At 45.1% G+C, this 26,392-nt stretch overlaps 1 protein-coding gene across 1 annotated transcript; it reads left to right on the plus strand.

Moving 5' to 3' along the window:
• Positions 1-2,916: 2,916 nt before the first annotated feature.
• On the plus strand, positions 2,917-24,868 carry LOC102939947 (mucin-16). Its single transcript, XM_043535980.1, has 23 exons — positions 2,917-5,280; positions 6,577-6,924; positions 8,987-9,448; positions 11,245-11,387; positions 11,481-11,548; positions 11,942-12,114; positions 12,380-12,406; positions 13,970-14,112; positions 14,206-14,273; positions 14,668-14,840; positions 15,516-15,542; positions 15,717-15,859; positions 15,986-16,053; positions 16,460-16,629; positions 16,983-17,146; positions 17,885-17,952; positions 19,026-19,180; positions 19,696-19,856; positions 20,012-20,079; positions 20,794-20,969; positions 21,093-21,137; positions 22,193-22,272; positions 23,598-24,868. The coding sequence occupies exons 1-23, from the start codon at positions 2,955-2,957 to the stop codon at positions 23,694-23,696; spliced, it is 5,355 nt and encodes a 1,784-aa protein (XP_043391915.1). The 5' UTR covers positions 2,917-2,954; the 3' UTR covers positions 23,697-24,868.
• Positions 24,869-26,392: the final 1,524 nt, after the last annotated feature.

Consider the following 26,392-nt stretch of genomic DNA (forward strand, 5'->3'; position numbering starts at 1 on the left):
AGCTGAGACGACAGCAATAATTAGTGCTACGACAATCGAGGAGACAACCACACTTTCCATTTCTACAATTTCACAACCTGAAAGCACAGTTGTATCCACCAGAACCATTGGCGAAACATCCACCTCTCCTCTAGAGATGACTTCTGCAGCTGAAACGACAGCAATAACTAGTAGCACTAGAGTAGAAGAGTCAACACCACCTCCTCTTCCTACCACTACACTTCTTAGGACCACAGCGGCAGCCACCTCTACTACTTCAGAGACCTCCACTGGTGCTCTGGAGACCTCTTCCCCAAAGGAGACTACAGCAGTAACTGGTACCACTGCAGTAGGCGAGACAACCACAATTACTCTTCCTACTACTTCACCCTATGAAAGCAAAGTTATAGCCACCTCGAGTATTCCAGAGACCTCCACCTCTCCTGTAGAGACCACTTCTGCAGCTAAGACTACAGAAATACCTAGTACCAGCACAGCAGAAGAGACAACCACAGTTCCGTTTCCTACTCCTTCACTGGCTGGGATTACTGCTTCCACCACTTCTGTTATTCAAAAGAGCCCCACAGCCCTTCAAGAGACCACTTCCCTAGCTGAGACTGCAGCAAAAGGGAATGCCACTGCACTAGAAGAGACGAGCACAGTTGCCTTTCCTACCACTTCTCTTCCTGAAAGCACAACAGTAGCCTCTTCTCTTATTCGCGAGATCTCCACAGCTGCTCGGGAGTCCCCGTCCCTGGCTGAGACTACAGCGATAACTAGTACGACTACAGCAGAAGAGACAACCACGGCTGCACCTCCCACCACTTCAACCCATAAGAGCACAGCTATAACCACTTCTACCAGAGCAGAAACATTCACATTTCCTTTACAGACCGGTTCCGCAGAGATGACAGCAGGAACTACTGCCACAGTTGCTTTTCCTACTACTTCCCCAGTTGAAACAACCACCACTCTCACCACACCAGCCCCTGCGGCCACATCCCTCACTGAGACGGCAACTGGAGTCACGTCTATTTTACCGTTGACATCCACGGTCCGTCTTGAGACAAGTTTGCCCTCTGAGCCCACAAGAATTCCCAGCGCCTCTACAGAAGTTGAGACAACCACAGCTGCCCTTCCTGTCACTTATCCCACCGCGACCACAAGTGCAGTCACCTCCTCTGTAGCAGAGACAGCCACAGTTGCTGTTACGGTGACTTCTCCAGCGGAGACCACAGGGACACTGACTCCCACCACAGCAGGTCCTGAAACATCCACATCTGCTCTGGAGACCAGTTCCTCAGCTGAGATCCCAGCAGCTTTGGGCACCACCACAGAACGGGGGACACTCCCAGCATCCCCTGTCACCGCTATTCTAGCCGAGTCTACTAAAACCTCACCCATTGCTACAGCAGCGGAGAGAAGCACAGCAGCTCCGATCACCACGACCCCTGCTGAGACCACAACAAGTTACACCTCCACTACCAGACAGGGAACAACCACACCTGCCCTTTTTACAACTTCCCCAGCTGAGACCACAACCGCTTTGGGTGTCCCTATCAGAGGGGCAACAACAGCAGCCATCTCTGTGACAACCACAACATCGCTGTCACCTAACACAGCTGCTTTGACAAGTAAGGGCATTGTTTTCATCTTGCGTATCCTTTGTAGTGGCAGAATTTGCTTCCCCGTGAGTCCAGACCCATTTTAAGCAGGAGGGGTCGGCGTTGTCATAGTTTTGAAGTCACACATTAAAAGAAACCATTTTTCTTAGTGTTGATGGAATTAGAATGGAGATATTTTGAGGATAAAAAAATACGAAGGTTTCATGCTACCTAGAGTAATTGGATACTATTTGGGATAGAGGTGGCGCAATATAGACTTTCCATGGGTATAGGAAACAAGGGAGATATGAACATAAAAGAAAGAATAATAGAAGCTATGGGAATGTCTTCTTATAATAATGTTGCCTGCTTAACTGAAGTTAAATAATCTTCTTGGAAGTTATTAATGAACATAAATAAATATTGGAGGAAAGGGGACACAAACTGAGAAAAATGGTATTGAAACAGGAATTCTCTGAATTTTTCTTGGTAGTTATTTCCCATTTACAAGACTATCCTGAAAGCCTGAAATGGAAACATTTAGTACTAAGGCCCCAATTCAGTAAAATATTTAGGTCCTGGAACATATGCTTAACATTCAGCATAGGACTAAAGTTAGTCTCTTTTCAGCAAAGCATTCAAGCAACTAAGCAGTCCCACTGAAGTCAGCAGCACTGAAAAGTTCAAACTTAAAACGTTAAAGCCTGAATGCACAAAGGGAGCTGTGGTGCTGTGATGTTCTTCTAGGCTGTTAGAAGATCAGTGTGATTCACGAAGCCTCAGTTAGAAACATAGGCTCCGACACAATGAGTGTGCAGGGATAGGAAGAGAGAGAGAGAGAGAATGCGTAAGAGTGATTCTAAATATTTTTCCTCAGAGCACTCACTCGGGACGTGGGAGATTCAGGACCCAGATCCCCTGCACAAATGATTCTTTTATTGTTTATCCACAGTGCAACAGTCAATCTTCCACATCCCAAGTGAGGACCCGAACCACTGGGCTAAAAGTTATGAGGGAGGACCTCCTCTTTCTCCTCCTCTCCCCCCGAAGCTGTTTTGGGTGAACTGACCTGAGTAGCCTGCTCTGGGAGGCATGCTCAGGCTATTTTACCTCTGCAGTGAATCTCTCCTGCATTCTATATGTAAATTGTGATAAACATAGAAAAAATTCACAACTGGGCAAATATGTTAGAATGTTGAAGCTAAAACACTGTGTATATTCACAATCACCATATATTATTGATATGCATATTCTGTGGATTTGTACTCAATATGTGGTATAAACCCCGATGTAAAATAGTATAATGGACATACATTTCTCCACACAGATCCTGAAATAACTGAAATAATCTACCAGAAGACCATTAAGCCAATGGAACAAAATAAAGATAATGTCACAACTACACAGACAACTCCTGTGGTTAAGACCACCACCACCACTACGAAAAGTACAGCATTAGAGAGTACCACCAAAGCAGCAGCTCCTGTGATCCCAAACAAACCTGGGACCACGGCAACGTATCTCACAACAGGAGCAGAATTCATCACCGCAGCCCCAGTGACCACTTCCACAGCTGAGACTAAACATGCAGCTACCTCTCCGTTAGCAGAAACATCCACTTCTGCTCGTCCAACCTCCTCCCTAGCTGAGCCCAGATCACTAATTAGCACTTCCACATCAGAGCCAACCACAATTGCTCTTCCTGCTAGTTCAACGTCTGTCATGACCGTTGCAGCCACCTCTGCAACAGCAGAAACGTCCACATCTCCTCTAGAGACCAATTTCCCAAGTGAGACTACAGCGTTGCCTAGTAACAGGACAGTCGAGGGGACAACCATTGTTGTGCATCCTACCACTTCACTACCTCAGAGCACAGCTGCAGCCACCTCTGCTAGGGAAGAGACGTCCACATTTCCTCCAGAGACCACTTCTCCAGCGGAGACAACAGCAATAGCTACTAACTCAATCAAGGACAGAACCACAATTGTCCTCCCGAGCAGTTCACTCTATGAGACCACAGCTGCAGTCACTTCTGCTCCACCAGTGACCTCTACGGGTCCTCTACAGACCACATCCCCAGCTGAGACGACAGCAATGATTAGTACTACGACAATCAAGGAGACTACCACAGTTTCCGTTTCTACAATTTCACAACCTGAAAGCACAGCTGTATCCACCAGAACCACTGGCGAAACATCTACCTCTCCTCTAGAGATGACTTCTACAGCTGAAACGACAGCAATAACTAGTAGCACTAGAGTAGAAGAGACAACACCACCACCTCTTCCTACCACTACACTTCTTAGGACCACAGCGGCAGCCACCTCTACTACTTCAGAGACCTCCACTGCTGCTCTGGAGACCTCTTCCCCAAAGGAGACTACAGCAGTAACTGGTACCACTGCGGTAGGCGAGACAACCACAATTACTCTTCCTACTACTTCACCCTATGAAAGCAAAGTTATAGCCACCTCGAGTGTACCAGAGACCTCCACCTCTCCTGTAGAGACCACTTCTGCAGCTCAGACTACAGAAATACCTAGTACCAGCACAGCAGAAGAGACAACCACAGTTCCGTTTCCTACTGCTTCACTGCCTGGGATTACTGCTTCCACCACTTCCGTTATTCAAAAGACCCCCACAGCCCTTCGAGAGACCACTTCCCTAGCTGAGACTGCAGCAAAAGCGAATGCCACTGCACTAGAAGAGACGAGCACAGTTGCCTTTCCTACCACTTCTCTTCCTGAAAGCACAACAGTAGCCTCTTCTCTTATTCGCGAGATCTCCACAGCGGCTCGGGAGTCCCCGTCCCTGGCTGAGACTACAGTGATAACTACTACGACTACAGCAGAAGAGACAACCACGGCTGCGCTTCCCACCACTTCAACCCATAAGAGCACAGCTATAACCACTTCTACCAGAGCAGAAACATTCACATTTCCTTTACAGACCGGGCCCTCAGAGATGACAGCAGGAACTACTGCCACACTTGCCTTCCCTACTACTTCCCCCGTTGAAACAACCACCACTCTGGCTATCACCACACCAGCCCCTGTGGCCACATCCCTCACTGAGACGGCAACTAGAGTCACGTCTATTTTACCGTTGACATCCACGGTCCGTCTTGAGACAAGTTTGTCCTCTGAGCCCACAAGAATTCCCAGCGCCTCTAGAGAAGTTGAGACAACCACAGCTGCCCTTCTTGTCACTTATCCCACTGCGACCACAAGTGCAGTCACCTCCTCTGTAGCAGAAACAGCCACAGTTGCTGTTACGGTGACTTCTCCAGCGGAGACCACAGGGACACTGACTCCCACCGCAGCAGGTCGTAAAACATCCACATCTGCTCTGGAGACCAGTTCCTCAGCTGAGATCCCAGCAGCTTTGGGCAACACCACAGAACGGGGGAGACTCACTGCATCCCCTGTCACCGCTGTTCTAGCCGGGACTACTAAAACCTCACCCACTGCTACAGCAGCGGAGAGAAGCACAGCGGCTCCGATCACCACGACCCCTGCTGAGACCACAACAACTTACACCTCCACTACCAGACAGGGAACAACCACACCTGCCCTTTTTACAACTTCCCCAGCTGAGACCACAACCGCTTTGGGTGTCCCTATCAGAGGGGCGACAACAGCAGCCATCTCTGTGACAACCACAACATCGCTGTCACCTACCACAGCTGCTTTGACAAGTAAGGGCATTGTTTTCATCTTGCGTATCCTTTGTAGTTGCAGAATTTGCTTCCCCGTGAGTCCAGACCCATTTTAAGCAGGAGGGGTCTGCGTTGTCATAGTTTTGAAGTAACACATTAAAAGAAACCATTTTTCTTAGTGTCTGTGGAATTAAAATGGAGATATTTTGAGGATAAAAAATACTAAGGTTTTATGCTGCCTAGAGTAATTGGATATTATTTGAGATAGAGGTGGCAAAATGTAGACTTTCCATGGGTATAGGAAACAAGGGAGATATGAACATAAAAGAAAGAATAAAGAGAACATATGGGAGTGTCTTATTATAATAATGTTACCTGCTTAACTGAAGTTAAATAATCTTCTTGAAAGTTATTAATGAACATAAATAAATATTGGAGGAAAGCGGATACAAACTAACAAAAAAGGTATTAAAACAGAAATTCTCTGAATTTTTCTTGGTAGTTATTTCCCATTTACAAGACTATCCTGAAAGCCTGAAATGGAAACATTAAGTACTATGGCCCCAATTCAGCAAAATATTTAGTTCCTGGAGCACGTGCTTAACATTCAGCATAGGACTAAGTTAGTCTCTTTTCAGCAAAGCATTTAAGCAACTGAGCAGTCTCACTGAAGTCAGCGGCACTGAAAAGTTCAAACTTAAAAAGTTAAAGCCTGAATGCACAAAGGGAGCTGTGGTGCTCTGATGCTCTTCTAGGCAGATAGAAGACCGGAGTGATTCACGAAGCCTCAGTTAGACACCTAGGCTCCAACACAATGAGTGTGCAGGATAGGAGGAGAGAGAGAGAATGCGCAAGAGTGATTCTATATCTTTTTCATTAGAGCACTCACCCGGGATGTGGGAGATTCAGGACCCAGATCCCCTGCACAAATGATTCTTTTATTATTTATCCACAGTGCAACAGTCAGTCTTCCACATCCCAAGTGAGGACCCGAACCACTGGGCTAAAAGTTATGAGGGAGGACCTCCTCTTCCTCCTCCTCTCCTCCCAAAGCTGTTTTGGATGAACTGACCTGAGTGGCCTGCTCTGGGAGGCATGCTCAGGTTATTTTACCTCTGCAGTGAATCTCTCCTGCATTCTATATGTAAATTGTGATAAGCATAGATAGAAGATATTCACAACTGGGAAAAAATTGTTGGAATGTTTCAGCTAAAACAGTGTGTATATTCACAATGACAATATATTATTGATATGCATATTCTGTAGATTTGCACTCAATATGTGGTATTAGCACCTATGTAAAATACGTTAATGGAAATACATTTCTCTTCACAGACCGTGAAATAACTGAAATAATCTACCAGAAGACCGTTAAGCCAGTGGAACAAAATAAAGATAATAATGTCACAACTACACAGACAACTCCTGTGGTTAAAACCACCACCACCAAAGGTACAACATTAGAGAGTACCACCAAAGCAGCAGCTCCTGTGATCCCAAACAAACCTGGGACCACAGCAACGTATCTCACAACAGGAGCAGAATCCATCACCGCAGCCCCAGTGACCACTTCCCCAGCTGAGACCACAACCGCTTTGGGCGTCCATCTCAGAGGGGAGACAACAACAGCCATCTCTGTGACAACCACAACATCGCTTTCACCTACCACAACTGCTTTGACAAGTAAGGGCATTGTTTTCATCTTGCGTATCCTTTGTCATTGCAGAATTTGCTTCTCCGTGAGTCCAGGCCTATTTTAAGCAGGAGGAGTCTGGGTTGTCATCCTTTTGAAGTCATATATTAAAAGAAACCATTTTTCTTAGTGTTTATGGAATTAGAATGAAGATATTTTTTGGATAAAAAAATGAAGGTTTCATGCTACCTAGAGTAATTGGATATTATTTGGGATATAGGTGGCAAAATGTAGACTTTCCATAGGTATAGAAAACAAGGGAGATATGAACATAAAAGAAAGAATTAAGAGAATATATGGGAGTTTCTTATTATAATAATGTTGCCTGCTTAACTGAAGTCAAATAATCTTCTTGAAAGTTATTAATGAACATAAAGAAATATGGGAGGAAGGGGGATACAAACTGACAAAAACGGTATTGAAACAGGAATTCTCTGAATTTTTCTTGGTAGTTATTTCCCATTTGCAAAACTATCTTGAAAGCCTGAAATGGAAACATTAAGTACCAAGGCCCCAATTCAGTAAAATATTTAGGTCCTTGAGCACGTGCTTAACATTCAGCATAGGACTAAGTTAGTCTCTTTTCAGCAAGATGCATCCGATGAAGTGAGCTGTAGCTCATGAAAGCTTATGCTCAAATAAATTGGTTAGTCTCTAAGGTGCCACCAGTACTCCTTTTCTCTTTTCAGCAAAGCATTCAAGCAACTGAGCAGTCTCATTGAAGTCAGCGGCACTGAAAAGTTCAAACTTAAAAAGTTAAAGCCTGAATGCACAAATGGAGCTGTGGTGCTGTGATGCTCTTCTAGGCAGCTGGAAGATCAGTGTGATTCACGAAGCCTCAGTTAGACACCTAGGCTCCTACACAATGAGTGTGCAGGGATAGGAGGAGAGAGAGAGAGAATGTGTAAGAGTGATTCTGTATCTCTTTCATGAGAGCACTCACCCGGGATGTGGGAGATTCAGGACCCAGATCCCCTGCACAAACGATTCTTTTATTGTTTATCCACAGTGCAACAGTCAGTCTTCCACATCCCAAGTAAGGACCCGAACCACTGGGCTAAAAGTTATGAGGGAGGACCTCTTCTTCCTCCTCCTGTCCTTCTGAAGCTGTTTTGGGTGAACTGACCTCAGTGGCCTGCTCTGGGAGGCATGCTCAGGTTATTTTACCTCTGTATTGGGCAGTGGTGGAAGTTCTGCTGGAATATTGTGTCCAGCTCTGGTGGGCACAGTTCAAGAAGGATGTTGATAAATGGGAGAGGTTTCAGAGAAGAGCCCAGCAGAGAATGATTTAATGATTAGAATCATGCATTCGTGTGATGCACTCAAGGAGCTCTATTTATTTAGCTTAACAAAGAGCAGGTTAAGGGGTGACTTGATAACAATCTGTAAGGACCGGTCTTAGGAAGAAATATTTGATAATAGCTTCTTTAATATTGCAAACAAAAGTATTACAAGACTGAATACCTGGAAGTTGAAGCTAGACACATTCAGCTGGGAAAAAAGTGTTAATTTTTAAAAGTGAGAATAATTAACCATTGGAACAATGTACCAAGGGTTGACGTGGATTCTCCAATACTGGTAATTTTAAAATCAAGGTTGCTTAAAATATGCTCGAATTCAAAAGGGGTTATTCTCGGGAAGTTCTATGGCTTACAGGAGGTCAGACTGGATGACCACAGTTGTTCCCTCCGGCCATGGAATCTATGAATATGGGGGCCTTGAAGAGAGTGCAAATTATAGTTACAGCCACTGTTGGAGCAGTGTATGGGGCATTTAGTGTAATCAGGAAAGAGGCCTAGTGAATCCAAAAATGTATTCCAGAGGGAACTGCAGAGTGAGTCTCTTATGCATTCTATTTGTAAATTTTTAAAACATAGATGGAAAAAAATCACAACTGGGGAAAAAATGTTGGAATGTTTAAGCTAAAACCAACACCCTGTATATTCACAATGACCACATATTATTGAGATGCATATTCCGTGGATTCGCACTCAATATGTGGTATAAGCCCTGATGTAAAATAGTATAATGGACATACATTTCTCCACACAGATCGTGAAATAACTGAAATAATCTACCAGAAGACCATTAAGCCAGTGGAACAAAATAAAGATAATAATGTCACAACTACACAGACAACTCCTGTGGTTAAAACCAATACGACCACCAAAAGTGCAACATTAGAGAATACCACCAAAGCAGCAGCTCCTGTGATCCCAAACAAACCTGGGACCACAGCAACGTATCTCACAACAGAAGCAGAATCCATCACCGCAGCCCCAGTGACCACTTCCACTGCTGAGACTAAACATGCAGCTACCTCTCCGTTAGCAGAGACATCCACTTCTGCTCGTCCAACCTCCTCCCTAGGTGAGCCCACATCACTAATTAGCACTTCCACATCAGAGCCAACCACAATTGCTCTTCCTGCTAGTTCAACATCTGTTATGACCGTTGCAGCCACCTCTGCAACAGCAGAAACATCCACATCTCCTCTAGAGACCACTTTCCCAGGTGAGACTACAGTAGTAATTAGTACCTCTACAGCAGAGTGGGAAACTGAATGAGTTTCTCCAATGCTTACTTCAGGTATGAATGCCTAGAGAGACGGATAGGTAATGGTAACCCCCTGCTTTTTACTATAGATTTATATTTTACAGGGTTTTGCCATTATTCATATTAGAAGTAGTACTCGTGTCAGCCAGTTGTTTTGCCCAACTTAGAGGTGGCATCCTCAAAAGTACCACAACCCACTCTACGTACTGACTTCCCTTCAGATGACAACTTCCTTCTTCCCAGCCACCACTTCCCAGCCAACAAGCAAGACCTTTTCTTGGGCTAGCTTCTTTAGACAGGACCAAAAAATGCTTATAGGGAGGCTTTGGTCTTTGAAAGATATCATTTCCAAAAGCACCTAAGGTATGTCCAGATTTTCAGTAGGACATAATCACTTAGATGCTTCTGAAAATGTAACTCTCCATGTTCAAATGTTGCTATTGTTTGTTGGGATGAGTTAGAATGCAGACTCCTTGGGGCTAAGTTCCACTCCTTGGCTGTGTGAGAGTGAAGGTCGTACAGCCTTCCAGGAGTGTGCATGGAGGAGATCTCTGAGCCAGCTCTGCACAGCACAGCCTGGAGGGCACAGATGGGGAAGGCCAAGGAAGAGGCCATGAGATCCAGATTTACATGGATCTAGTGGTCCCTACATGCTGTGGAAATTAAGGCCAGTGGGAAAATGGAGGGGGGGGGGAATTGCCCCCCCCCGCCAGATGGAAATTTTTCATTAATGTTTTGTGCTCAAAAATCTTCAAAAATTCAAAACATCTTGACCAGTTCTAGTGCAAATGGTGTAAAGGGGCTGCAGGGTGAATGGCATCCTGTGCCCCCTCTGTGTGTGTCTTGGGGTCAATTTCACTTTCACAAGCCACCCACACAATGCTGCATTACTTGGGAAATATACAGGTGATGTGAGCTTCACGCTACCCTTAGTCATGGTGAACAGTATTTTACTCACTGACTAGTCTCATTTGACGTCAATGGAATATACTTAGAGTAAGGGATTATTCTGCCAGACCAAGCATGGCAGAATCTGGTCCATTGGATGTTAGGAACATGATGTCAGATGAAATTAAACACAGGCAATTGCTAAGTAATACATAGGCTTGGAAGGATGAGATTTTTATGTCAGTAAACGTCACTTCCACTGTACACACACAAACTGAGGAAACAATATTTCCATTGATAATAAAGGAAATATACAGATATGCAAAGTCAGAAAAATGCTGACTTAGAACTTCTCAGAGTTTGATTTAAATAAGTATTGTCTGACACCCCACACTGACAACCCGCTAATAAAAAAATTAAAAGCTTAAAACTCAATTTTCAGAAATGTGAACATTTAAATCAATAAAAACATTAAAAATGCTTAAAAATTAACATCTATATAATCTGTCAAAATTACAAAATATTAAAATCAAATTCTGCCAACCCTAGTAATAGAAGGAACAGTTCTTTGATTAGATTTAATCTGCCAGTGAAAAGCTATCAATGTCATCGTGGGCAGAGCACAGTGTACGAAGCTTCCAAACAGTATGAAAAAAGTGGTGCACTTTGTTATTTTGCAGAGCTCGAGAGAGTCTGATATTCCAATGCAACTGGCAGTCTAATGATAATGGATTCGTGGTTCCTTTAGGAAAATAAAAGATACTTTTTGATCCAACATAACTGCATCTGTTTTACCAGCTACATATTATTACTGTCATCATGGGGGAGTTCACTGGTTTTTCATTCTGTTCTTTCATTTCTTGCAGCTGTTTTGCCAACCTCAACCCCCGCTCCAGCAATTGAACATTTCACAGTGAACTTCACCATAGCCAATCTCCGATATGATTCAGAACTGGGATCTCCTCATTCTACCAGGTTCAATGCTACTGAGAAAGTCTTGATCTCTTTGGTAAGTGTGACTGACTCACAGCCTTCCCGGGCAGTTTGGGATATCGGGTGCTATCGGCAGTACGACAGACTAATGACGTCCTCTCTTTCTCAGCTCAACCCAATATTTGAGAACAGCAGCATCGGGCCAGCTTATATAAGATGCGAAGTGACGGCTTACAGGTAAGGATCCAGGCACTGATATTTATTTATAACACTACAGTCTGAGCACGTATTTCCCCTCAATTGATTTGGCATCATAATGAAGCGTAAATATTTCCCTCTGCATAGTTAAGCCCTACGATACTTCTGTCACTGTGGATGGAAGAAGGGAACGTGTTAATGTCAGCAGAGATTTCCAGGGGACACTAAATGGTTAGAGCTTCATAAATGGCCTGTTTGCATTCTTGATTGATAGAACGTCGTTTAGGGGATTATTTTACATTCCATCAATGGGTTTACTTATGAATTACCATGTTATGGTAACAATGAGATCCCAGAATGAAACATCTAACTTCAAAATTAGCAAACAATTTAAACATGTGATCAAATCTGGCATTGGCTTTTCTGTTCTAGACCGGTGAGAGCTGGGAATGGCACCGGTGTAGATGCCATCTGCACCCACAGGCGCGACTCCACTGCTCCCCCCTTTGACAGAGTTGGTGTTTACCATGAAATCAGCAACAAGACAAACGGTATCACCATGCTGGGCCCCTACACCCTGGACAAGGACAGCCTCTGTGTCAATGGTAACCAGCTGATTTCTTAACAGCTTGTCCATTCCACGTAATTCTTTGCACTGCTGTAACAATAGAGACACCATATATTTGATGGACGTTTAAGATCACATATAGCAAGAAAGAGTCCCAGCCCCAGAAGAGTCACAGACCATAGAGAGTCAGTGACTGTGTTATGCCCTACTGCTCTTTCTGGACCATCCTTGCTTCTACCTGTCACTTTCTTCCCTCCCCACCTCTCCAGTTGCCCTCTCATCATTTTCCCTTCTCATTCCAGGCTATAACGAAGCACCAGCGCTGCCAAGTGAGTATAGTTCAGAATGATCCTTACTGAAAAAATTGGAAAGATACAAACTTTCAAAATGTAATAGAAGACAGGTGGTGAATAGTGCTTGTGTAGAACTGTGACTCTGCTCACAATAAGAAAAGGAGTACCTGTGGCACCTTAGAGACTAACAAATTTATTTGAGCATGAGCTTTCGTGAGCTACAGCTCACATCATCGGATGCATGTAGTGGAAAATACAGTGGGGAGATTTATATACATAGAGAACATGAAAAAATGGGTGTTACCATACACACTGTAACAAGAGTGATCACTTAAGATGAGCTATTACCAGCAGGAGAGCAGGGCGGGGGGTGGGGGGAACCTTTTGTAGTGATAATCAAGTTGGGCCATTTCCAGCAGTTGACAAGAACGTCTGAGGAACAGCCGGGGGCGGGGAGGGGAGGCTAAACATAGGGAAATCGTTTTACTTTGTATAATGACCCATCCACTCCCCGTCTTTATTCAAGCCTAAGTTAATTGTATCCAGTGCAAATTAATTCCAATTCAGCAGTCTCTCGTTGGAGTCTGTTTTTGAAGTTTTTTTGTTGAAGAATTGCCACTTTTAGGTCTGTAATCAAGTGACCAAAGAGATTGAAGTGTTCTCCGACTGGTTTTTGAATGTTATAATTCTTGACGTCTGATTTGTGTCCGTTTATTCTTTTACGTAGAGACTGTCCAGTTTGGCCAATGTACATGGCAGAGGGGCATTGCCGACACATGATGGCATATATCATATTGGTAGATGTGCAGGTGAACGAGCCTCTGATAGTGTGGCTGATGTGATTAGGCCCTATGATGGTGTCCCCTGAATACGTATGTGGACACAGTTGGCAACGGGCTTTGTTGCAAGGATAGGTTCCTGGGTTAGTGGTTCTGTTGTGTGGTGTGTGGTTGCTGGTGAATATTTGCTTCAGGTTGGGGGGCTGTCTGTAAGCAAGGACTGGCCTGTCTCTCAAGATCTGTGAGAGTGATGCGTCGTCCTTCAGGATAGGTTGTAGATCTTTGATGATGCGTTGGAGAGGTTTTAGTTGGGGGCTGAAGGTGATGGCTAGTGGCGTTCTGTTATTTTCTTTGTTGGGCCGGTCCTGTAGTAGGTAAGTTCTGGGTACTCTTCTGACTCTGTCAATCTGTTTCTTCACTTCAGCAGGTGGGTATTGTAGTTGTAAGAATGCTTGATAGAGATCTTGTGTTTGTCTGAGGGGTTGGAGCAAATGCGGTAGTATCGTAGAGCTTGGCTGTAGACAATGGATTGTGTGGTGTGGTCTGGATGAAAGCTGGAGGCATGTAGGTAGGCATAGCGGTCAGTAGGTTTCCGGTATAAGGTGGTGTTTATGTGACCATCGCTTATTAGCACTGTAATGTCCAGGAATGGAATGGAATTAGCCCTCGAAGGAGAACTGTCCGCCATTCCCTTGAGGCGGGAATAAAAACCCATTTGGAATTTGCATAAAGCTCCATCTATGGAATTAGAGATGTGTTTCAGTATGTCTGTAGGGGTGAGTTTATTGATATTTCATTGTGTTCTTTCTTTTTTTTACAGCTGTTTTGCCAACCTCAACCCCCACTCCAGCAATTGAACATTTCACAGTGAACTTCACCATAACCAATCTCCAATATGATTCAAAACTGGGAACTCCTCATTCTACCAGGTTCAATGCTACTGAGAAAGTCTTGATCTCTTTGGTAAGTGTGACTGACTCACAGCCTTCCCGGGCAGTTTGGGATATCGGGTGCTATCGGCAGTACGACAGACTAATGACGTCCTCTCTTTCTCAGCTCAACCCAATATTTGAGAACAGCAGCATCGGGCCAGCTTATATAAGATGTGAAGTGACGGCTTACAGGTAAGGATCCAGGCACTGATATTTATTTATAACACTACAGTCTGAGCACATATTTCTCATCAATTGATTTGCCATCATAATGAAGTGTAAATATTTCCCTCTTGCATAATTAAGCCCTACGATACTTCTGTCACTGTGGATGGAAGAAGGGAACGTGTTAATGTCAGCAGAGATTTCCAGGGGACACTGAATGGTTAGAGCTTTATAAATGGCCTGTTTGCATTCTTGATTGATAGAATGTTGTTAAGGGGAGTATTTTACATTCCATCAATGGGTTTACTTATGAATTACCATGTTATGGTAACAATGAGGTCCCAGAATGAAACATCTAACTTCAAAATTAGCAAACAATTTAAACATGTGATCAAATCTGGCATTGGCTTTTCTGTTCTAGACCGGTGAGAGCTGGGAATGGCACCGGTGTAGATGCCATCTGCACCTATAGGCGCGACTCCACTGCTCCCCCCTTTGACAGAGTGGGTGTTTACCATGAAATCAGCAACAAGACAAATGGTATCACCACGCTGGGCCCTTACACCCTGGACAAGGACAGCCTCTGTGTCAATGGTAACCAGCTGATTTCTTAACAGCTTGTCCATTCCACGTAATTCTTTGCACTGCTGTAACAATAGAGACACCATATATTTGATCGACACACCAATAAATGGACACACCAAGAAATTCCCAAGAGCTATGGAGCACCATTGGAATCTGAAGAGTATGAAACATCTTCCTGATCTGACTTCAGTTGGGTGCATCTTGAAGCTCACTGGTCAATCTTGTTTAAATTGGATCATCATATAATAAAGAGAGATGGGGCTGAACTGGAACATTGTATCTGAGGGCCCTGCACTCTGGGGATGTGTGAACCCTCTTACTGCACGTTTATAGCAAGACAGTCACCAAATGAGCACTGTTCCGTAATGCATGTGCAGTGACTTGAGCGATGTAGGAGACTACGTCCCAGTGACAATTAATGGGATTTAGTCTTCTAAATCAATTAGGTATTTTTGAGCTTTTTATTCAAATAGTACACATAGCTTTTATCTCCGAGTTCCAGTTCTTTGAGATTATAGTAAAATACACCCGTTCTTAAGCAACAGGGTTACTTATTTGATAGATACACATTTACAGCTCTTCTGTTGGTCCATTCCTGAGTTATCTGTTTTATGATCCTCTTTCATTTTTTATTCTCTCTGTCCCTAGCTGTGCTTCTTAATGATAATCTCTGTTCCTTTCCAGAATACAATGAAGCACTTCTTGGACCGAGTAAGTGTTTTACCAAATTAATTCATATTAAAGCTGTCAAAGGAAAATTAGTGGAGAACGAATTCTTGAAAGCCCTGTAGAAGTGTAGAGTTCTGTTGGGATTGAGGGTGTCTTTGCGGGTGAAGAAGGCTTTGTATGTTGCTATGTTATTATCCTTTCTCTCCGATATCACAGCTCTGAGTCTAACTAGCCCACAAAGTCCAACAGCTGTGCATTTCACACTGAACTTCACCTTAACCAACCTCCGCTACACCACAGCCGTGGGGACACCGGGTTCCCTCAAATTCAATTCTACAGAGAAAACAATACTGTATTATGTAAGTCTGACAGACACACGCTGCCCGGCCTGTTTCATTTGTTGGCTCTTGTGCTCTCCCTCTTTGCACACCCCCTTCTCCCCCCACACTCGTGTCAGACTCAGGAAATGATCTTTTCTTTGACAGATTGAGCCTCTGCTCAGAAACAGCAGCATTGGCCCTGTCTACACTGGATGCAAAGCGATGGCATTTAGGTAAGAGCTCTGTTGTGTGGGTGGTTCCATTGTTTTGACAGACACTAATTGGGCCAAGGCCCCCGGCAGGTTGTAAAGCAGCATAATTTTTTATAACCCACGTTTCCCCCAACTGAGATCTGCCCATGTAACCTTATGACTTAATTCTTCCTCCCTTGTTTCGTGTCTATTAATGTTCATATTGCAATTTGGAAAGTCAGTCCAAGTCACTCCCTTTCATGATTTCATTTCATTATTGGGTCTGTGAATTAAAACCCCCTAACTGTGCAATACAGTTGCTGTGATTGTGAATGAAGACTGATTGTCACTGGGTTTCTCAATCGTCAGCTTTTGCAGTAACATAAATAAGGCCGGTGATTTTCTGTCCATGTCAGACGTGTTCTAAAGCCCATCTGTGACTCTCCAGGTCTGTGAATAACAGGGACACCAGGATCGATGCTGTCTGCAGCTACAAAAACAACCCCGCAGTCGCCACGTTTGACAGAGTGACGCTTTATCATGAGCTGAGTGGCATGACAAAGGGCATCACCAAGCTAGGACCCTACATCCTGGAGAGTAACAGCCTTTATGTGAACGGTAAACATCCAGAGAGAACATCCGAAGTTGCCTTAGGGGTCACCGGGAGACTTTAATTCCTGCTTTCTCTTCGTCGGGGCTTGAGCTCTTTAGTAGCACATGATGAGCTTCCCCTTCCGTCGACGATGATTTCCAGTTTATGGCAGTCCACAGGCTTTGGCACCAGGACTAAGCCAGTCCAGCGTGTTGGGGCTGTCACGGAGGTTCTTCATTTAGCTAATAGCTACATTAAAAAGCTTACTGCTGTCTTCATCGAAATCAAACAAGGACCCACTCTGATTGCCATTGGTTAGGTGGATAAAACTGCTGTCAAAAACCACCCTTAACCCTTTTTTTCAAATTTATTTATTTAGGCTTCCGCCTTTCAGACATAGCTACTACTACAAAACCTCCTCCCACGGTGGCTCCAGAGAACGTGGGGTATCTGCTCAACTTCAAAATAATCAATGTAAACCTAACCAACACAGATCCGAAGTCTTTGGCCTACCAACTATTACAGAAAGACATTGCGGATAAGGTGAGATGCCACCTTTCAGAAGCCGTCTTGGCTATTCCATCTGATTTTCACACCAACTTCCATGAACAGTTTGATGAGTTTTAATTGTTGACCTTCAAAATGTGGACAAAGAAATGTCAAGCTTTCAAATTTCAACCAGCTCCGCTGCTGCCAGTCCCGATAGAGCCTGTGCATTGTGTAACATAATTCTTGAGAAGCGGCAGGATTTGTTACGTTAGAGGGGGGTCTCCATGCTTCAGAGCAATCACAGGACTTGATCACCTCTAAAAGAGACAAGGTGGAGGCCATCTATTAAACCCAGCCTGTTGGCACCTGTACCTTAATGACCAAATTTAGGAGTAGGCACAAACTGATCCCAACATCTGCAGGTGTAACCCACCGGTGAGTGTGTAACAGGTCCTCCTCCAGGCCTGACCCACAGAGTACATGAGTCTGTTACACCACTATCTAGAGAAAAAGCAATTGATGCTCTTAGCTCTGCAGGTTGCCCATTCAATGGCTGGAGTGTTAACTAAGATGGCAGCCAGTGATAATCTCTGTTGGTGATGGGATAAAATGAGAAGGGCTGCCACGCTCAAAGTCAGGTTGGAACCATGAGAACACTTACCACACGATGCAGATTTCAAATATAAAATCAGTCACATCTTCAACCATGGTCGGGTCTTTCTATTGCCCTAAAGCATCAGGCATGAGGTCACCCCTTACTACTGGAAATATCTAATGGTGTCTTTCTTTCAGATTAACCAGCTGTACAAAAAGAGTAAACTTCAAGGCAGATTCCTGTTCTGCAGCGTCACAGGCTTGAGGTTTGTGCTACGATTCAGTTTGGTTTATTAAAGGGCATGGATGCTCATGCCTTTCCCTGTGTACCCTGCTCCCTTGCTCTTTGCAGAATTCCTCTCTGCTCCAAGTGTGACGTGCAGTTTAGTTCATGCCCTGTCTGAATAACTCACAGGAGCCACTCCCTTACCTCTTCGTTCTCACGCACATGCCCAGGGTTTAAATATCAGGGATTAAACTCAGTAAAAGGCTTGAGGCCGTGCACCATGCTGTAGCTGATCTCCCAAGGGGTCAGACTCTACTTCTGAGAGCGAGTCATGAACTCTGGCTGTTAAGGGACAGATGAGCTGGAGACGGACTGCCCTCCAAGGACATGCCTGGGCTCAGCTCTGCTGGCCCCTGGAAGTGCTGCTCATGCCAACAGAACTGTCACCAAACTACCTGTTTCCTTACTTGGCATTTCATGCAATTAGCATTCTTCACAAAACCGGGGTCGTAGGGAGACTCAGGGGCTGGGTCACGAGACCCCCCACCCTCACCTCCAGGGAACCGGTCTGAATCTGTCCCAGGTTGGTGGGGGACCAAAAGTCATTTGTATTCCATGGAGGGTCGGTGGTCCATGGGGAATGAGTTGGGTGGTTCTTACTCTAGTTCCCACTAGACAAGTGTCCACATCAAACCTTTCCCTCCCCCACCCCACCAGGTATCCTTGACTAGGATTTTCAAAGGGAGTTAAGCATCCGACTCCCATTGACTTTCATGGGGATTTGAGTACCTTTAGGGCCCCTTTGAAAATCCCAGCGCTTGTTGGCAATCTCAGCAGGGGACAAGGTTGGAATGGATCATACCGATAAAACCCCTCCTTTCTTTTAGCCCCCACAGAGCTGGCCTCTACCGGTTTAGGAACTCTGGTGTGGGACTTTGTAAGGGGAGCAGGTGGCTGGTCTATGGCTAAAGAGCGATTTCGTGTCTCCAGGGCTGTACGCAGCACCATCTTCCTGTAAAACCTCCATTAACATTTCAAATAGCAGCATGGCCCATAAAAAGATGATCCTCTGAGGGCCGATTTGTTTAAGAGCCTTGACCTCTCCGCCCCCAGGATTGGCTCTGTAGTGGTCGACTGCCAGTGCTACTTCAAGTCAGCCCCCAATCGCAGCGAGGAGACCGTTCTAAGCACATTTCAGGATGGAACGAAGAATGCAAGCGCACAATGGCTGGGGGACAGGTACCAGCTGCAGGGAGCCAGGGTGAATGGTATGTAAGCCGTACAGAAGAGCTGGCTGCCCAACTTTCATTCTGGTTAATCCAAATCTCCACAGCTGATGAGAAAGTCTCTGCCTTTCTTCTCTTCCACCAAGACGTCTCTACCTCCCTGCTCTGAGCCGGTGAATTCCCAGAGTGCATGTGCCCATTTCCTGGCCCATCATGTTTGGCTCAATCCAACATGTCGGGTCCCCAGTGACACGCTCAGCCTTTCATCATTAGACAAGGGGAGGGTTAATTGGAACCATTCATTGGGATTTCAGAAAGTTTGGATGTTTTGAATTAAAAAACTGATATGCAAAATCCCCAAGAAATGACAGGAAGACTGGGGCTTTCAAGTGGATTGAGAGAGTTTGGCACCCAAATCCCACTGAAATTCAAATTCAGCTAATGCCTCAAGGCTCCTTCCTGTCTCCCCATCTTAAACCAGGACAGCTCTGGTCCAATGGGACTTTGCCTGCTTCTCTTCACTGTATTTTTGACTGGTTTCTTTTCTTTCTTCTCAGTTTTGTGGCCAGTTATTAAGCCGGTGACTCAGCCTCCCGTCAGTGCTGAGCAAGAGACTTTCAGGTTAAACTTCACCATCACTAACCTCTTCTACTCGTCAGAACTGAAACAACCCAATTCAAATTCTCATCGACTGAACAAGCAGAAGATTGAGAAAGCGGTAAAGTTCTAAGGGTCTGCAACGGGGCCCGATCCTGGTCCCCCGGGAATTTTGCTCTTTGTTTCACTAGCATTCCTTTCTCTTGTTCAAACATAATTTGATACGCTTCTGTTTGTGCCCACATGGCAATAATTCTTTTTTCCTTTTCCACCCAGCTTGACAATATTTTCAGAAATAGCAGCATCCAGAAATACTTCACTGGCTGTTCAGTTGAAAGCTTTAGGTATGTCTCTTCTCACGGGCTGTCACACGAGAATTGTTATTCTTTAACTTCCAATGAAATGTTTATTGAAAGTCTCACTCAGGAGCCTATGCTGGTTCCTGTAATTTGAGGGTACTGCGTTCGTCTGTCTGCCCTAGCCCTAACCTCAGTGAGATGCATGGAGGGTTTTCGCTGGAGGGAAAAGAAAATCACATTCACACTTGCTCGTTTTTTTGCCTTGCCTCAAATGTTTCTACAAATGCAAAGAAAAGGGCTTTTATTTGTGCTGGGAAAGTCATTTTCATGCACAACTGATCTCTAGGCAAAAACAGATAATATAGATGTGGGTGAAATTAAGCAGCTTTGCAAAAGCATAATGAAAACTGACCAGCCCAGACTACAAAACCCACTAACCCACCCTTCTCCACAATCCCGGATGATAATAGGTGGGTAGGGGGGAGAAGGCATGAGTTTGACTTGTCCAGCAGAAAAGTGACTTGTCCAGCTCCTCCTTTTTTTCTAAAAAGAGAGGTAACTTAAAGGTGAAAACCGGCCTGCGTGCTAACGAAGATTGCTCTGAGAGCTGAGCATGAACACCGCCCTGACCTGTTCATCACTCTTTCAATTGACTTTCATCCTTGTTTCACCCTCCTGGTCTATCTCACTCAGTACATTTCGGCATGCTCTGTTGTGTTCCTCCCCCTACATCAATGGCTTGTGGTTTGCATTTTCCAGGCCCATCTCCAGAAAAATGTACACTGGTATTAATGCCGTCTGCAAATTTACGCTGGACAGCACCTCCAGGGCCTTTCAAAGAGAAGAAGTGTATGAGGAGTTTAAACGTCTCACCAACGGAGTCACTCAGCTCGGGAACAGCTACACTCTAGACAAGGATAGCTTGCTTGTTAATGGTGAGTGGCAGGGCAGAGCCCTGGAACCTTGAGCAAGTTGCTGCGGTTGAGGTTTTGCTGGAATTTTGGAACCTGCTTTCTTGCTGTTCTCCTTTTCTTCACACGTTCCTCTTTTCTTTCCAGATTATTCTCCTCTCAACACAACGGCAGGAGAGCCGGGGAGATCGGGTAAGTGTTTTTGAGACGCAATCCGCATTAAAGGTACTGACCAGACGTTAAGCGTCAGGAAGTTAATACGGAACATGCACAGACATGGGTTTAGACTGACGTCTCCATGGCTTCGGGGACAAGAGCGCAGAGAACTGGCTCTCCCAGCAGGGAGCCAGCACTCAAGCAGGGGCAGTTAGAGTCACGGGTGAGTAGCAGGTACAGATACCCTGGGGAGAGCACAACTCTGACAGTGGTTCCAGTCACCATTTGGGCCCGTCAAACTTGACCTCGCCAATACTGGCAGCAAACAAATGCAAACGAGCAACAAGCCTGGCCATGGTGAATCCATTACACATGTGGAACTCATGGGAAATCCTGGCATTATCCACCCAGCACTGCAGCTTATCCACCGAACAGAGCAGTAGCACCTGCTTCCCCTGCACACCAGGCTTCTCCTCAGACCTATAGAGGGTCAGAGTTTGAAGCCAGAAGGGACCAGCTAGTCTGACTGCCTGTACATCACAGGCCACCAGCCCCCCTTCCTCCCCGGCCAGCTACCCCCCACCATGCCCACCAGCCAGAATTAGATCCAAGCGTTACAGGCCTCAGGAGACTAACCTACTATATGCCACAGGCAGAGAACAGGAAGGATGGAGATGCACCGAGAGACCTGATCAGTGGCTAAGAGGGGAGTTTGCTATCCAGGAACCATTCAGTCCTGGGCCTCTCCGCTGCAGCTGCCAATAGAGAGCCCAATTACTGCCCGCTGTAGCGGTGTTTTACTGACATGGACATTTTCACACTAGAAACTCACAGGCCACTGCACATCCATCCCTTGATTACGGCACTTAAATAAAGAGAAGTAAACTTGAAAAGACATAGGGAGCGTTTAACATCCAGCTTTTTCCCCTTCCCACATTTTCAGACCTCCCCTTTAAGTTGAGAAGTGCCCTTGAAATTTGGCCGTAGCAAGAATTCTGCCAAATCACCAGCCGGGCCTTGTGTGTAATCTTGTTTCAGACCAAAATGACTGTGAATTTAGAGATCTGTAATTCGTCCTTTTGTCCTTCCAGAGCTCCCATTCTGGGCGATAATCCTCATCTGCCTCTCGGTGTTGCTTGGCTTGATTCTCCTTCTCCTCCTGTGCTTCTTGGTAAGTGGCCACTCTGCTCTCCTGCCTCCTCAGATTCACAGGTACCCTTGTGGCCCAGTGAGTGGAAAGAGGGGAATTAGGGAATTGGGCATCCTGTCTGATTTAGACACATTGAAGGTAAATCCTACCAATGAACTAGTAAGCTAGGAGCAAATAGGGAACACAAGCGGGCTGGCAACACACATGGAAAAACAATAAGCATTTTGGGCCAAATCCTCCCTGCTTTACTCGTGTGACTTCCATTGGGACTGCTCACATGAGTGAGGAGAGGAATGTGGCCCATTGAACACGTAATTAAGGAAGAAGGTTGAAGAGCATAAAGGAGGGATATGGAGAAAACCAGGAAAGTGGAGGTAAGGTCAACCCCAAAAAAGACCAGTGGCTTCTTTTTCTTGCTCTTCCCAAACACTCTCCCATCCCTAAATCTCAGCAGAATGGTGGGGACACAGAGCTACAGAGTGCAGAAGGTTCAATACCTTTATACAAATTACCAGCTTCAGGAATCACACTGAATACTTCCCATTCCAACTTCTTAGCAATAGGAAGAAAGCTGAAGTCCCCTTCCAGGGTCAGACTCGAGCTGCATCTCTGCTACACAGGATGTGGATGGGTGGATCCTCTTCTAATCTCCCAGCAGGGACACTACCGGGGACCTGAGGGTAGGGGGGAAAGCTGCTCCTTTTTAGTGTCCTCTATTCCCAGGGCTCTCACAACCCAAGTTCTGTATTATGCTTTCCAGATAGGCCAACAAAGGTTGCAAAGAGAAAACTGGTTAATTGTACTCAGATGTTCAAGAAGGAAACAGCTGGCCATTCTGAACAAGGAACTTTGGAAAGGAGAGAGACTTAGGGCAGGTCTACGCTACGGGGCTAAATTGACCTAAGTTACGCAACTCCAGCTACGTGAATAATGTAGCTGGAGTCGACGTACCTTAGGTCGACACTGCGCTGGGTTGATGGGAGAAACTCTCCCATCGACTTACCTTATGCTTCTCGTTCCGGTGGAGTACCGGAGTTGACGAGAGAGTGATCGATGGTCAATTTAGCAGGTCTTCACTAGGCCCGCTAAATCGATCCTTAGTGGATCAATTGCTGTGCGTTGATCCCCCAGTAAGTGGAGACAAGCCCTTAGGGCCTGAAACTGGAGGCTCTACCAGGGACTGGCTTTGTGGCCTTGGGTCAGTCATTTTACCTCTGCCTCTGAGTCACATCATCTGTAAAATGAGGATAATATTTACCGACCTGGTAAAGCACTCTTAGGCCCTCAGAGGAAAGGTGATACAAAGGCTCACATTTCTCGCATTAACATTGCTTTCTTCCCACCAGATTGCCTTTTGCCTGAGAAGAAAGGGAGGCGGGTACGACGTCCAACAGAGCGTATACGGGGTCTATTTCCCACATCTGGACATGAGAAAAATGCACTGACGAACACATTGCTGAGACGAACTCCTTGCACTCCAAAGTGTCTCTTCTCACTGACTCATTCATCCACCAAGAGAGAAAAAATGTTTACAACTGCTGTAAAGAATGTTCTATTTTTCCCTTAGTAAATTATGATTAGCTTGGGACACATCTTTCCTTGTGGCCTTGAGATAGAAAATCTTTGCACTGATCCCAGGAATTATCTTGTACTGTGGAAAAACTGCCAGCAATGAAGATGTGTTGGGGACAGATATTTATTTTTTTATGCACGGTGAGATTTTGAGCAAATGTTACACATCCAAAAAAATAAAACAGAAAATGAAGTGAACACGAGATGTATGCAGTCTACAGTGTTCTGTAGTTTTTCTGAAGGGGGAGATTAAAATTATGCTCATTTGTGGTGTTTAGGTTCTGACTTGGAAATGAACAAAACCAAGAAAAAAGCACTTTAATTCTACTTTGGGTTTTTTTCTGCTTTATAATTAAAAAGAAATTATATGTGTATGTCTTTTAAACAAATGAGAAATTTTATATTTTAAATGATGCCAGGAGATTTTTTTTTTTTTTTTTTGGTTAAAGATGCATTGTTAAAGATACTTCTTTGTGAATTTGTGAGACTGTTGTCCCATGTCACTCAGGATAGATACTGCAACACAGACTGCAATTCAGAAATAAAGTATCAGAAATCATTCCAATAAGGCTGGGAGTTTATTTTATTCAGCATCTAAAAAAATCCCTTTGTGAGGTTCTCTTTGCTTTTGGCTGGGTGCCGAAGAGGCAGAGTAGTCTTTGGGGTGGGATCAAAGAAAAGATGTCTAAGTTTGGCCCTAAAGAAGCCTTGAAATAAATTAAATCAGTTTGGTCCTTCCAGGGGAGATTGTTATTAACAAGAGAGTGACTAGCATTTTCCCAGGATCGCAAGCCCAAGTCAGCAGTGGCTGAATGCTGATACTATCTGAGAGCTGTTTTTTGGTCTATGTGACTTACATTGTTCCCTTCAAAAATCACCTTCAAATTAGCAGTATTGTTCCCTTTTGCTGGCAGTCTCAGTGGAGAAGCCAGGGACTGACCGTATCATGGAGACTGGATTCTTCTCTCACCTCTCAGAGGTAATCTTGGCAGAACAAGATTGAGGCACACAGGCCAGGGCAAGATGGGGGGAAACCAGCCTGGCTGTCATTCACACTATCTCTGTTCTGTGGATAAACAGTCTCCACTCCAGGACTGTTGATCTGATACCTTTTCATCAGCCTGAAATTCACATATGAAAGTCTGCTTCCAAAAGCATTGTCCCTGCAGGTACACCTTTCATAGAATCTGCTACAAAATAAACCCGGGGGCAGCAAACGACAGACACAATCATTATAGGCCATGAAAAAGGAACTGGGCTGAGAACACTTGCAAACAATGGAAGCAGAGGCTGTTAGCACTTCACCGAATGCAACCCTGCTTTCATGAGGAGGAGCATGTCTCACTTTCCCTCTGTGGGGCCACCCACTTCAGACCCCCCACCTCCCCCAAAGGCCTCGATTCAGCAAAGTACTTGGGCACATGTGCTGAAATCCCAGAGGGAAGAGGCTGTGTGTTTCGCTGAATAGGTCTGGGGTTATTCCCATGTTTAGAACAAGTCCGTTACAATTAAACCAATTCTCCCCAACCTTCCCGAAGCGCCTCTGTCATTCGGCTGCTGCTCTTCTCCTCCGCCACCGTCAGAGCGCCCCGAGAGCCAAAGGCCATGGCTCTCCTGAGTGCCCTGGATGATCCATCCGAGGTACTTATATGGCCCCATCACTGTCGTATCTGAGCTTCTCACAATTTTTAATACAGTAGGATCCCGTTTATCTGACCCTCCATCAGCTGACCCAGATCAGAGGCGATCTCTCCTGCAACTGCAAGAGAGCGTTGCAGCCTTGCACTTTCCCATCCTCTGGATTATCCAGTCTGGCCCCGGTCCCAATTAAGTTGGATAAAGCGGGTTTGGCTGTGAGCCAAGGAAGTGCGATTATCCCCATTTTACAGGAAGGGGATTGAGACACAGAACTCCAACCAGATTTGTAAAGGCCCAAGGTCACACAGAAAGTTTGTGGCAGAGGAGGGTCTCCCACCTCCTAGGCTAGTGCCCTAGCCCCGGGGCTGTTGCTCCTTTGACTAGCACACACCTCATACAGTACACTTTAATCAATAGGGAGCTGGCCACTATATTTGTACAATTGGATTAAACAGGCCGACCCGTGGTCACCTCTTTACTTGTAACTTTGAGGTCCTGATTCTCCATTGCCCTGTACCGAGTGCAGCCATTCACAGCAGCCCAACGTGAGTGTGAGCTGCTGCCATTCCCTGCTGGGAGCATTTTACACCCAAAATTTTCTCCGGTGCCACTGACTGATCAAAATCTAGGGAAACAGAAAATCAGCTGAGTCTTTCAGAACTAACTTCAAGCAAATAAAGATCCAATAAAAAATATTACCTCACCTACCCTGTCACTCTCATATCCTGGGATCACCTCGGCTACAACAACACTGCAAACATCAAACAAACGGCCAGCTTGCAGGTCATCAAACAACCCCTTCTGCACAGCAGACATTAAAATGGCAAGTAGACTATTAAATTGGATTTTTCCTTCTATAGAAAGCCACCTTTAATAATAAAACAGGGCTGTCTGAGAAATTGAAAATGGCACCCCAGATCTGGTTATATTC

This window comes from Chelonia mydas, chromosome 25 (assembly GCF_015237465.2).
Source record: "Chelonia mydas isolate rCheMyd1 chromosome 25, rCheMyd1.pri.v2, whole genome shotgun sequence".
In the NCBI taxonomy this organism is placed as follows: Eukaryota; Metazoa; Chordata; order Testudines; family Cheloniidae; genus Chelonia; species Chelonia mydas.

Bases quoted from the DNA above. Each gene is read 5' to 3' on its own strand.
- LOC102939947 (XM_043535980.1), top strand. From the start codon at position 2,955: ATGGAACAAAATAAAGATAATGTCACAACTACACAGACAACTCCTGTG. The intron at 11,549-11,941 runs GTAAGGATCCAG...TTTCTGTTCTAG, and splicing joins TGCGAAGTGACGGCTTACAG to ACCGGTGAGAGCTGGGAATG. The intron at 16,054-16,459 runs GTAAGAGCTCTG...GTGACTCTCCAG, and splicing joins TGCAAAGCGATGGCATTTAG to GTCTGTGAATAACAGGGACA.